Consider the following 13,716-nt stretch of genomic DNA (forward strand, 5'->3'; position numbering starts at 1 on the left):
GGATCGGAGAGCACATGCATGTAATGAAAAAGACTAGTCTTAGGAAAGTCCATATGTATGATTATAATATAGGAAACATTTCAGGTGCACCGAGAGTACCGGTACTCCAATTGTTTTAACCGTTGATCTGAATTATAAAAAATATATATAATATATATTAATTAAAATCAACGGTTAAAACAATTGGTGCACCGGTACTCCCCGGTGCACTTGAAATGTTTCCTATAATATAATATATGTATAAGATTTATAAGAAGTAGTAGTACTTAGTAAATTAGAGATAAGTTGCGGTAGAAATAAGACACCTGACACCTAAGAAAGGCCCCTACATACCTATGCACGTGTATCCCCTTAAATGCATATCTCATTTCCCCATCTCAACAACAAATCAATCCCATTGCTTATCTATAATTGAAATTAAAATTTGTGTATGTATGATATAAACATTATTATTTTCATCAATAATAGTAGTGGAGTATGCACAAGAGGCTATCTATCTTTATCTGGGCTAGGCTGGCGTATTGGTTAGTTTCAGATACTCACCGTGTTTTGAAAATGACCTTTCCCTTGATAAGATTGGTACTTGTTCGATGCTGACACCATATAATAAGCATACCACATTCAACCCATTCATCATAACTCTTACTTTTTTTTTCTTTTTCTTTTTCTTTTTTCTTCTACACAAACTACCTAGCTACTACATATAATGTGTGGTCACAAAATAATTATGTTTATATTATCGGACGACCAATATTATTGGACGATTAGACCTCGACAAAGACCAAATGGGACTAAATTAATTAAAGACAAATAATAAAAGGATCAAACAATGCTAGGAATCAAGAGGGTTATCAGCCAAAAACCAGCTAAATGTCTTTGGGTGAATCTAAAATCTCTATGTGGATGGTGCTTATGTTAGACATTAGGATGTTTTTTCTACTAAATATTAGAATGTTTCTTTTTATACTAAATGGATGTTCTTTTATATATTTTATAAATTTTTTTATATACTAAGAATCGAGATTGTTGGAAGTTCCATGATCCCCACCCCTATTTCTCCAACGCATCATTCAAAATTTTAATTTGGAGTGAGAAGCAATTAATATCAAATATTATAAATTAAAAACAAATAAAATTAATTAAATATAATTATAAATTAATTAAGTTGTTTATTTTTTGGCTGATCACTTCTTGATTCTATATTCTTTTCCTAAAAGGATATATGCTTAATTTGGATTATTTCATTAAACAGTTATGATGAGTTGGCTACTATGGCTAGTGTGTTAAGCTGCTTTGTCTTTATTAACTGATTCAAATCATATAGTTTCCAAAACCTATGTTTAGTTGGAGTAAAAATGACATAAAAATAAATTTTATGGTATCTATGTCATGCTTTTTAACCTTGAATTCAATCACTAACAAAGAGTACATGAATATCTGGAATAAAAATTTCCACATGCACAGAAAATAATGCATATAAATATAATATATTTTAGTAATTATTCTAATACTAAAAAAAAAAGATATACTTAGAGAACAATGCATATAACATTCCGAAATTCAAAAACATGTTGCCCTTGCTAGCATAAGCTTCTATTTAATTCGTGCATACAAATTCAACCCCGTCATATTAGATTAATGTTCTACCAACTAAGGTCAGTAGTGTATTTGTTTTGCTTGCTTTTTAGGGTTTGGTTAAGAAAGTGAAAATAGTAAAGAAGATTTTATGAATTGAACTTATAGCCATAGGTAAAATAACTATGATCATATATAGACATTAATATATATACTATGAGACACCATTTTTACATGCCAAACAGACTTTATTTAATACCACGCGAATGAAAATGTGTAGGGTTTGTTGGTTTGATTTAACCTCAAATTTTGTAGGCGACGCACGAGCACAGCTGTGAAAAGGACACATACATAGATACATATAACATACATATACATAAATACACGTAATTTTCCAATTTGACCAAACATACTTCGCATTTCATTTCATGGACTTACTCTTTTTTTCTTGCAAATTGTACTAAATAATAATGTCATATTTGGCTCACCTTTCCAGCCTCTACTCCAACCAAACATATGTAACTTAGCTAATGGTAAAAAATAAATAAACAAATAATGAAATAAAATTTTAAAAAAATAACAATTAGGTCTCTCAAAAATTTGACTTCAAATTAATTATTCTCTAAAAAAATATCAATTAGATCTTTTACAATAACAAATAATAAATATGTTATGTCCTTATATCAATTCATCCTATAAAATTTAAAGATGGTGTTTATATATATTGTTAACTATAATAACGTACTTATTTATAGAAGATCATCACGAAAATAATATGTTTTAATGCGAAATTTCATCTATTTCATTAAAATTTGTGGTAAATTAAGAACAATTGATTAATTGTATAAAAATTTAAATAATAATAAATACTTCAATGCCAAAAACAATATCATTATATTTTATTTTATTAGTAACAATAGAACACGTCATTATAAATAACAAATCACATAGATAATTTTATTTTATTTTATTTAAAAGAACATAATATATTCATCGTTTATTATCCTTAAGGACCTAATTGATATATTTTTTTTCATGAATTAATTAGTTCCGTATTGAAATATTTGAGGATGTGATCATCACTTTCCTCTAAAATAAATTAACTAATATATCCATACAGGAACATGAGTATGTATCCACCACAAATTAAGTTAAATAATTGATACCATATCATCAGCACTGTCATTATTTTTCTTACAAGACCAACTAGTATTTTGCCTATATAAACCTTTATTTGAATGATATATTATATATTTATATATATATCATATCCTCCAACCTCAGTATACATTTCTTTCTTTCTTTCTTTCTTTCTTTCTTTCTTTCTTTGCTGGGATTAAAATAATGGGGATGAATAATAGGCGTAGAGGAGGGGGAAGAAAGAAAAGGGCCAAGTTGTGTTTGGCAAAGAATGCCAATGGTGGTGGCAACAAAACTACTCCTTCTTGCTTAGAGAAGAAGCTTGGGGAGCTTCAAAGGTCAATTCCAGGGAGCAGTGGAATGGAGGACATGCACACTTTGTTCAAAAGCATTGAAAACTACATACTTGCACTTGAAGCTAAAGTCACCGTCCTAAGGTGCTTGTCGAATTTCTATGGAGTTTAGAAATTACACACATATATTTATATATTATGTACTCCTCATTCCTCCTCAACCAACCACAAATCTTTAATTAAGTTTGGGGTTTGGAAGAAATAATATATATCATTGTATTGTATTGTATTTCTTTCATTTAAAGTCCTCTAATAAAATTACACCAAAAAAAAGTGTTGTAATCAAAAGGGAAGATCATGTCACTTTTTTCTTATCGCTTATTCTTGTTACATTTATTTTTATGATATGTTTTATTATGAGAGAGAGAGAGAGGGAGAGAGACTTTATTTCAGATGCTACTAAGAGTCTAAGACCATGAGTAAGAGTTTCTGTGGAAGATCGAGTGCTAACACGGAAGGTGGAAACTCACATGCAGTCGACTTTACGTGAAGTTGATACCTGAGAGCCGTTAGATGATTTGACTGATTTGACTAAATTTTCATCTAACGGCTCTCAAGTATCAACTTCACGTGAAGTCGACTTCACTTGAGTTTTCACCAACACGGAAATAGTGATGATATGTATGAAATAATCACATGGTTAATCTAAGTAGAGGTAGGTAAATGATTTCTTGAAAGTGTAATTAGGCCGCCCTTTGTTCTCTTGATTGCCCTTTAAAGTTCAAACTGCTCAAATTTTGTTCATAGTGTAAAAAGAATAAGGAAAAAAGGAAATAATTTACATAGAGAAAAATGTGACAGTAAAAAAAGAGGTTATATATTATAATGTTAAATAAAAACCCTGAGTGAGAAGATGACAAAAAAATCAGTTCATGCAGTTTCTCTTTCCTGAATTAATGAGTTTATTTGTCGATCATGCTAGAGTGATAGTAAACCTTGTCTTGTGTGTACAGTGTTCTGCATCGTCCTCTATGATGAGATGGGGGCTGAACTGTGTTTTTCTTTTAGGGCCTAATCTAAATTAAGGATTTTGACTTTCTAACAAACTCGTGCAATTAAAGGTGTAATTAAGAGTGTGATGGGCCCTTCCAATTGGGCTACCCTAGCTAGGCACTAGGCAGAGCAGTTAGAGTGTTATGTTCTTAATTCAACCCACATTCATTTTTAATACCATAGATCCATTATATGAAATTATACTTAAATAACACTTGTTTTAGGCTAATTAGTTTTCATGTGTAGTTGGCTCTATAATCTTAAATTGGTTTCATTATTGTATCAATGCTATGTAATTAGACATGATAAATGTTAGAGGTGAGTACGGGTTGGTTTGGTTTAGGTTTATGGTAAAATTAGAATCAAATCGATTAAGAACGGATTAGTTCAGTTCGAGTAATTGGGTATCCGATAATTTTGAAATTCATAAAAAAAATCAAATTTTTATCTTAAAAATTCAACAAGTACAATAAACACGTAACATCAATAGAAATAATCCAAACATGTTAAACACCAAATACATTAAAAACTAAACTCATTAAAATTCAAACATATTAATAATGAATAATCATTGTCTAATGGAAAAGTCATATATATATTTTTTATTTAATTAATATATGATCGGGTTCGCGGGTTGGTTCGGGTTCCACACCCCAAAATCGATACCCGAACCAATCACTAACAAAAGTTATCGATTTGGTTCGGATTGAACCCGATTACCCGTTGATTTCAGAACCAATTTAATTAGTTCGGTTCGAATTCGGACAGGTAATCGAGTATCCACTATCCGTGCTCACCCCTAATAAATGTGTTAAGTTTCACTTTATTTTAAGATATGGTTAGAATAATTTTTATATTATATTCATCCCTTATTATAATTTCAAATTTGACTCTCATCAGTAGCAAATGAAAGACAAATCTTATATGCATGAACTTTGAAAAAAGACATGCCGTTAGCAAGTTCTGGCATGCTATCTAATGTGTATAGAATAATATATAAGTATAGATATTGATGCTCTGTTTAATTATGTCTAATGATAGCGTTAATTAAACAAATGTGTGTGATTACATCTTTTGCTTAGAGCAATTGGCTTTAGATGATGGTGTATGGGAAGCAACCAAACCCTTGATTCAAGGCAATCATGAAATTGACAAATTAAAAGGCACTGCAATGATGCTGTTAATAAAAATGAAAACGCTTTAATTGAGTTTTTCTCTGTAAAGTACTACGTTTAATAAACAAAGTAACAAACTCATCTGTGTTGTTTGGCCATTCTACAATGCACATAGCCCTGCCAGATCAGCAACATATTATATATGCCATTTGTCAAATAGTCATGAACTATATACATATATATAATATATATTTTAAGATGATTTCACCTAGCATTACTCTATAAGAAAAAAAAAAAAAACGGGAGTAGGAATAAGAAGGTATGTGGTTATTTATGTTAGGCTGCTTTCGGAGAGGAGATTAAGAGTGAGAGACATAAATTCAAAGCAGAGACGAACACACATACAAGAGGTTGGATGTCCCACTAAAGTTTGTAATTCTGATCCTTTGCTAATATATGGGTATAAATAATAGATGCTTCCATTGTTATAATTATTTGTCCCTATTGTTAAAAGTATTTTAAATTTGTTTCCATATTAAATTTTAAAATATTATTGTAAAGATAAATTATAGTAGTTTATTTTGTCATTTAACTATTTATTTTTAACAAAAAATACAATGATCATTTTTTAGTGTCTCAAATATAAAAATACAATGATCTCATCTTGTTTATTTTTTTTGTCTAAGAAACGTTAATATAAAAAAAAAATGAAAATTACCAATGAGTTATATCTTAAATAGTATAGTCTTTTCATACTCACTTAGAGATTGTCGGTTCGAGTCTCCTTATCTTTGATTAAAAAAATAAAAGTTGAATATACTATTTTCAAATTCAAATGAGATACGAAAAATTCAATGGTGTGAAAAATTATTTTTAATATTATACTAAAGAGAGTAAATACAATATATTATTGTTGGCCTTGTATATAAATAGTATTAAAATTAGTTAATATTTTCATCACGTAGAAAGGTGGAGAAAATAATTATAAATTTATTTTTAATCATATTGTATTAGTTACAATTTTCATATATTAAATGACATGTTTCAAATTAAAATATGTAACTATCCTAGATTTTATATTTTATATATACATATGTGTGTATATGCATGTTGTTTTTGCCCCTGTTAATTAAAACTTGGATCCATTAATGATTAAATAAAAATTAGACTAAATTAAATTTTTATATTATATTTAGTATAAAGTATATAGAATTAAATTATATCTTAGTATCATATTTGATTTAAGATAAATATAAAAATAAAAAAGTATATTTATTAAAATATTTTTAGTTATTAACAAAAATATTATTAAAGTTTTATTTTCTATTTTTAGAAATTTCAATCTCTTGTGTCCCTACCAATGAGTAATAGCTCAAATGGCATAGTCTCCCCATATTCAATTAAGAGGTTGCGGGTTCGAGTCTCATATCTTTGGTAAAAAAAAAAAAAAAATCTCTTGTGTCCCTAATTTTTAAAAATATTAAAAGAACTAAAATTTTATATTTCAAAATAAAATTTTAGTTTCAATCTCTAATCTCTAAATACAATACTAAATCTCAATTCTTTAGTCTCATATATCTTATTTTAGGAGTGAAAAAAGGCCAGAAATTTACACACTGATTTGGACTGACTTGGCCTAACAAAAAAAAAATCAAAACTTAAATTTTTTTAATAGGCCAAATTCAAGCTTATGAAATATCCTATTTGACCTGTCAGACCAACTTTAGTCTATTAAAGTATTAAGATATATAAGTACATAATTTTATTATAATTTTATATTGAAAAATATAACGGTGAGAGTTTAAATTTATATTATTTATTTTATTTAAAAAAATGTATATTATTCATTAAACTATTGGTTTCTTTAATTATATATATTTAAAAATATATTTAATATTGTTTATTTTAATTGCTTGATTATTTATTTATTTATTTTTTTAAATCATTAGATTTTTTAATAGACTTTATTAGATCAATCTAAATTTGTCAACAACATATCAGACATAGTATTCAATAAAAAAAAGTATAGGGTACTAACATATTATCTGTCAATTTATTACCAACAATAGTTAATTATTATATTTTAAACACATATATAAAGAGACACATCTAAAAAATATATCTATAAAGACACTTCTATTAAACACCGCCATAAAAAAGACATTTTTATTAGACACATCCATAAAGACACTTCCATTAAACACAGTTATAAATAAGAGTTGGCAGAAGTTGACAGAAATATTGTTGATAATGTAGCGGGATTGATTCAATAATAAATTACAAATGAAGCCGAGACTAACAAATTTTATTATTGTAAATCTAACCTCTTAAGAATGAAGCTTGGTCCAACCTAACCTGTGTTCACCCGAAACTACCTTATTAGAGATGGAGAGATGGAATTGAAGGAGAAAGAGAAGAGAGATGAGCATGATTGAAGGGTTGCGGTGGTGTAAACCTTTGTTAGGACATAAGTGGGTCCCTTCCATGTGTGCACATGCCTCTGTTCCAAACCCCGAGCGTGCGTCCACCAATCACCGCCGTTTTATTTCTTTTCCTTTCTCTCTCTTACCAATTCTTTTTAACTACTATTCACCTTAATTATTTAGTGATGGACTTATTTAATATTAATAATACTCTGGTTAGGGAAATTCTACACTACACAACACATGAGTAGTTGACCATTTTGTAATGAAGCAAGAGTGTTGTGTGTGGCTGCCGCCTTGCGGCTTGACAATACATTGACAAGTAGTTTGACTAGAATGTCATCAAAATCAAACACTTGTATTTTTGTAGTAATTTTGAGACTAAAATGTTGGTGTAAGCTAAGTGTGGAGTGTAATGCAAGTTTTTCAATGGATAACCGAAGATTACGGAGGATGGGTTGGTGGACCAAGTAGTCATCATATAAAACCTCCCTCTCTCTTACTCACTCTTACTTTTTCTCTTCCCCGTAAACATAAACATGCCTCATCACTCCATTATTTGGCTAATTAATTATTTTCATGCAAACTAAACAAATTTATTAGCTCTCCCATTTTTAAATATACAAACATGTCTCGTGTATGAGTTTGTATCCTTTAAAATAAAAATAGTTGTGATGAGTCACTTTATAGCTCAGTTTTTATTATACATTATAAGTCATAATTCGATTTTATTTGTTTTTATTATTCTAAATTTGTAACGAACGATTTTAATAATTATTATTCTGACTTAATGACAAATGGTCATAACATTAACTATATACCTATAAAAGCATTAATTCTTATATCTCAAAAGAGACTATATGATAAATTTTATTTCATGTTTAATATTCTATAATTATAGAATTCTTATACCTGTTAAATATTTACTGACTTGAGTGTTGGTATGTCTTTTGCAGGTTACCCATCTACTGTATTCTTTAACGTCTAAGTTCTCACTCCATTAGAAAAAAAAGTCTATTACAATAATATAAGAGATTAGCTATATCTCAAAAGTTCATTCACACAAACACAGTTAGTAAAATAATAAAATAAATAGTTAATTACTATTAATTTTATATAACTTTTATAAAATATGTATTTCACTATCTTAATTTAAGAGTTAACTTTTTATTTTATGATTTTATCAATTTTTCAACTTTAAAAAATTTAAGAGTAATATAAACATTATCATCTTATCATTAATTAAAAGATATTGATACCTATTTATATACACATCATCATCTTAATTCTTACATTACCTCACTTTTTTCCACTTTTAATTGATGAACACATTTCATTCTATTTTGTTTTCTTCAAGATTTATGGTCTAGTTTTGCTATCTCTCTTAATGCATGTATGTCAAAATATGTGCTTCTCTCTCAAAATAATTTAGTTTTAATATATTATTAATATAAGAATCATTTATATGTGTGTCTAATTATATATTTGTAATTGATTAACAAGTTTTTTTTTACAATATCAATAATTAGATAATTGTATAAGAAACTTTACTAAATGTATCAAAAATTTTCGAAATAGTAGTAATTTACACTATTGGGTTTATAAAGTTGAACCTGCCTTCTTTTGAAAGATTAAAGAGGTATATTACATACTTTTTATAAAGGCTACTCCATCATTTGAAAGAATAGATAAATTACTAAAATATAATATTCAAAAGTTTATATTGCTAATAAAAATAATAAATAAAATTTTAAAATATTTAAAAATATAACAAAAATATTTAAATATTAAATATATATTTTAAGAAAACTTTTAAAAACTAAATTTTAATATAACTTTTTCAAGCATTATAAAAAAATTAGATTTTTATTTTTTAAAATTTAGTAATTTTATATTAAGTGAATTGTTTTATTTTTTATTGTTTTATGCAAGTCCTTATTTTGCTTTCCCAACCTTGGGCAACTATATATACTCATTTGTAGCCTTGAAAGATATATCATTATTGCTACTGACGTAATCGGGAATAACCTTTTAATAAAGCATTGATAATGTGTCGTCGTGCTTCATTACACACATGTTAGATATTCAAAATATATTATTTATATATTAAAATTAATTATTAAAATTAGTTATTATATTTTTATATCTAAATATATATAATTTAATTTATTTTTAATATATTATATTTTAATGTATGTTTTAGGGCAATTCACTTAAATAAATCATTTAAAGAAAAATATTACTTAAATACAACTTTTAAAAAACCTAGATCGAAATGTAACTTTTCATATTATTTATAAAACTGTTATTGGTAGCAGCGGTTTACAGGAGTACGTAAACTGCTATTGGCAGCCGCGATTTATGTGGAAGTGACAATGAACAAAAACCGCTATAAGCAGCAGCGGTTTCTGTGGAAACTGATTTGGGCATAAACCGCTACAGGCAGTAGCGATTTATGTGTTGTAATGCGTGAATGTAAACTGCTGAAAACAGTAGTGCTTTAGTTAAATGTGTGTATAAAAATCGTGGAAGCCAGCCGCAGATTCCTCATTTGGTGTGGATTTGAGATTTTGGTTGGAAAGAGAAAATTCTAGAGAGAGAGAGAGGAGCACTTTGAGAGGGATTCAGGTTTATTTTCTCAGCGCTGACCTTCAGTTGGACAGCATGGCAGACGAATAGATCTTGTACCGACTAAACGGCGTTGTCCATATTGCCGGTGTCATTGTCGATGAGGTTAGCTTTGTTTTATTTTTCTGAATATTATAATTTGTTAAATAGAATATAGTATGTAGGATATAGGAGCTATAATTTATAATTTAACCTTTATAGTTGAGTATTAGACTTTGGAATTTAGGATGTAGAATATAGTAGGGGTGTACATACAAAAACCAAAATATCGTTAATCAGTTAAAAAATCATAACCACGTTTTGGTTAACTAACTCAACAAAATAAATTTAAAACCGTATCCATGTTTTTCAAAATTGGTTAACGAAAATCAAATTAAAAAAAAATCGGTTTTTTACTGGTTAAACAAAATCAAAACCAAATTTTAAAAAAATCTTAATTTCAAATTTTTATTTTAAATGTTCGTAAAAAAAATTTAAGAAATCGGTTTTTTGGTTCAAAAATCGGTTTTGACTAAAACGGGTTTATTTAAATTTTATAGCCGATTGATAAGTAATTTTATCGTATAAAACCAATCTAATTAATTAGGATTTATAGTTTAGGGTGTTAGATTTAATGCGGATGTTATTCAGTGTTTATGCATGTATGAAGTAGAATAAATTTAAATTATTTAGTATTAATACGTTTAGGGTTCTTTTTAATTATTTAATAAGTAAAAAAAATTTAACAAATTGATTTCTCAATTGAATAACAATTTAATTGTTTAATTGTTTCATTGTTTAGTAATGGTATTATTTATTTATTTGGTGTAATTATTTAGGATTTTCCGAGTATCAAGTAGAATTTAATTGCTTTGTGTATATCTTTCCTGCATGGTGCAGCCAAGTAGGTGTATCTACAGCGTGAGGCGGCAACAAAATATGCCTATGCATGAATAGATTATACCTTATTTAGAAAGGGTTGGTTTGTACCACTTGGCTAAGCTAAACAGTCGTTGGTTCAGGTTGGATGAGCCTATGGTCAATGCGTTCATTGAGAGGTAGCATCTTGAGACACACACTTTTCATATGCCTTTTGGAGAGTACACGGTGACGCTGCAAGATGTGGCGTTTCAGCTTGGGTTACCTGTTAATGGGAAGGTCGTTAGTGGGGGCCTGGCAGAGTTTGAAAAATTCATGGAGGGTGGCCGACCATCTTGAGAATGGTTTCAGGAGTTATTCGGTGAGCTTCCACCGCCGAATAAGGTCAAGCAGATGATAATCTACTTCACATGGTTCCATGAGAGGTTTATGGTGTTACCAGCAGATGCGATGGAGGATACTGTTCGCATATACGCATGTGCCTATATCATGATGTTGTTATCCACTCAGTTAATTGGGGACAAGAGGGCGAACCGGATTCATATTCGGTGGTTGTCCTTTGTGGCGAATCTTAATGACATGGGCAGTTATAGCTGGGGGTCTGCTGCGTTGGCATGATTGTATCGATGCATGTGTCGGGTGGCGAATAGAAATGTCACCAACTTGGCGGGTCGTCTCTAGTTGCTACAGAGTTGGATATTCTGGCGGTTTTCCTCTTTAAGGCTACCTAGATTTGAGAATTTTTTATTTCCGTTGGCATTTAGGTATTCTTTGTTTGTTTGAAGTTTATAAAATATTATATGTCATGTTATACCTTCATAATATCCCTTACATTCTGTTCTAACGTTCGAGATGTTGAATTTTCAAATTGTATGGGAGCCTTACTCCGCCCTCCGTCGACGTACTTGCTGTAGTTCATCCTGAGATACTTACGGAGGAGAATTGTTGGTTATGGCGAGTGGTTACCAGCTTGATATATTTTGCCGTCATTAAGTGGCTTCAAGTTGATAGGGTGGTCCCCCAGCTTAGTGGTGTGCAGCACCTTCTCGAGGGGGCTTTTAAACATAGGTTGCCTCAGTTGCTTCTTGCAACACCTTAATCGTAACCGACGCTTTGGTTCTGACCAACGGAAAGATCCTCGCACATATGACATGATAATCAGTTGTCTGCGGTCACTCGATATCGATGTGGCAAACACGTGTGCAGTCTGTTGTACCTCCTAACTTCCCAAATGCTCTTCCTTTGTCGCAACGTGATACGAATCATCCACGTGCACCCTTTTTCAAACACTTTGAATCTCCCGTGGTATTTGATATGGTCCGACTCCATCACCCTGTACTCAACTCCACGCCAGATGCTGTAATCCACGCCCAGCACAGCTTCCTCCTTACTCTGGAAAGATTGGTCAATCTAAAATTTTGTTAGAGCGGTTGCATCATGCAGACCCTAATCCGCAAAGGTTGCATTGACGTCCGACTGTTAGCATATGGCTTCCAAGTTCAAGGTTGACAAGTGTGGAGGATATTGTTGTGAGTCGGAACCCGATGCTCCATGGGGTATATGTGTGTTGCTTAGAATATCATTGTCACTGTCCTCAACAATGTCGACCGATTCATCGTCCAAATCATCGTCTCGCATCACATGTTCAACTCAATCCGGTCCAGTCTCAACTTCAAAATCAAGAACACCACGAGGCACAATAGCAGTACCAACCGCAACACGTGGAAGATTAGAGATCGGACAAGAAGGTCCTACCATAGGCATCGACGTTGATGCACAACCCATCGTCGTCGACTGAGGATTCGGCGCTGATGCTCCAGAGCTGTCAACGCCATCTTCCAATTTCGCAAACAACTCGGGTATCCTAACATCAAGAAAACTCCACTGACAGTGAAACAACACCTACATATCTTCATCGGACCCTATCACAAATGTCTCATACTTCACACCGGCTGACAAAGTGACAAGTGAAAAGTGAAAAGAATAGATATATCGTGAGAGATAAACGCGTGTCCTAAGCTGAAAACCATACCAAACAAACTCCACCCTTCCACAATCAAACCGGTTTTTTCTCCATTAAAAAGCCACGGTTTTCTTTTTCTTCCTCCACATTTTTCTATCAAACATCACAAAATATTATATCTTTAATTATTCATTTGATGAATTAATTAAAGAGAAGTATAAATATATCATTAAGATTAGTCAAATATGAACCAATATATTAAACAACTTTTTTTCGGTTCAACCGAACCATAACATACACATCATCAGGAACCTAACCATGATTAAAGCCCTAATCTTCTTCATTCTTCCTCTGATAACCAAAACAGAGAGAAACTCCTCAACCAAGGTTACACCTCTTGGTTTTCTCATGTGATGATGGGCTCTGATTAGGTGTTCTCTAGAGGAGGAACCACGCAACCCTCTTCACCACCTCATCCCACTTCTTCTTCTCCTATTTATATGTCCACCGTTTTTTTTTTTGGGTATTCTTTTTCAGACGCATAAAAATAGACTTGGGAACCAGAGAGCAGGAAAACGACAGAGGAAGTAGGAGTGACGCCAAAAGGAAGTTAAGGAGGAGTCCTTCAAATTCTTCTTGTTCTCCATCAATCAGAGCTGCAAGAGGAA

General features: G+C 30.6%; 1 protein-coding gene across 1 annotated transcript; it reads left to right on the top strand.

The window, feature by feature from the left end:
* Nucleotides 1-11,292: 11,292 nt before the first annotated feature.
* Nucleotides 11,293-11,703, top strand: LOC140176289 (protein MAIN-LIKE 1-like). The gene is made up of 2 exons (XM_072206234.1): nt 11,293-11,364; nt 11,437-11,703. The coding sequence occupies exons 1-2, from the start codon at nt 11,293-11,295 to the stop codon at nt 11,701-11,703; spliced, it is 339 nt and encodes a 112-aa protein (XP_072062335.1).
* Nucleotides 11,704-13,716: the final 2,013 nt, after the last annotated feature.

This window comes from Arachis hypogaea, chromosome 11, assembly GCF_003086295.3.
Source record: "Arachis hypogaea cultivar Tifrunner chromosome 11, arahy.Tifrunner.gnm2.J5K5, whole genome shotgun sequence".
Taxonomy (NCBI): Eukaryota; Viridiplantae; Streptophyta; class Magnoliopsida; order Fabales; family Fabaceae; genus Arachis; species Arachis hypogaea.

Excerpts from the sequence above, each read along its gene's own strand:
- LOC140176289 (XM_072206234.1), top strand. The coding sequence starts at position 11,293 with ATGCCTTTTGGAGAGTACACGGTGACGCTGCAAGATGTGGCGTTTCAG. Across the intron at positions 11,365-11,436 it reads GGTTACCTGTTAATGGGAAG|GAGTTATTCGGTGAGCTTCC; the intron begins GTCGTTAGTGGG and ends GAATGGTTTCAG.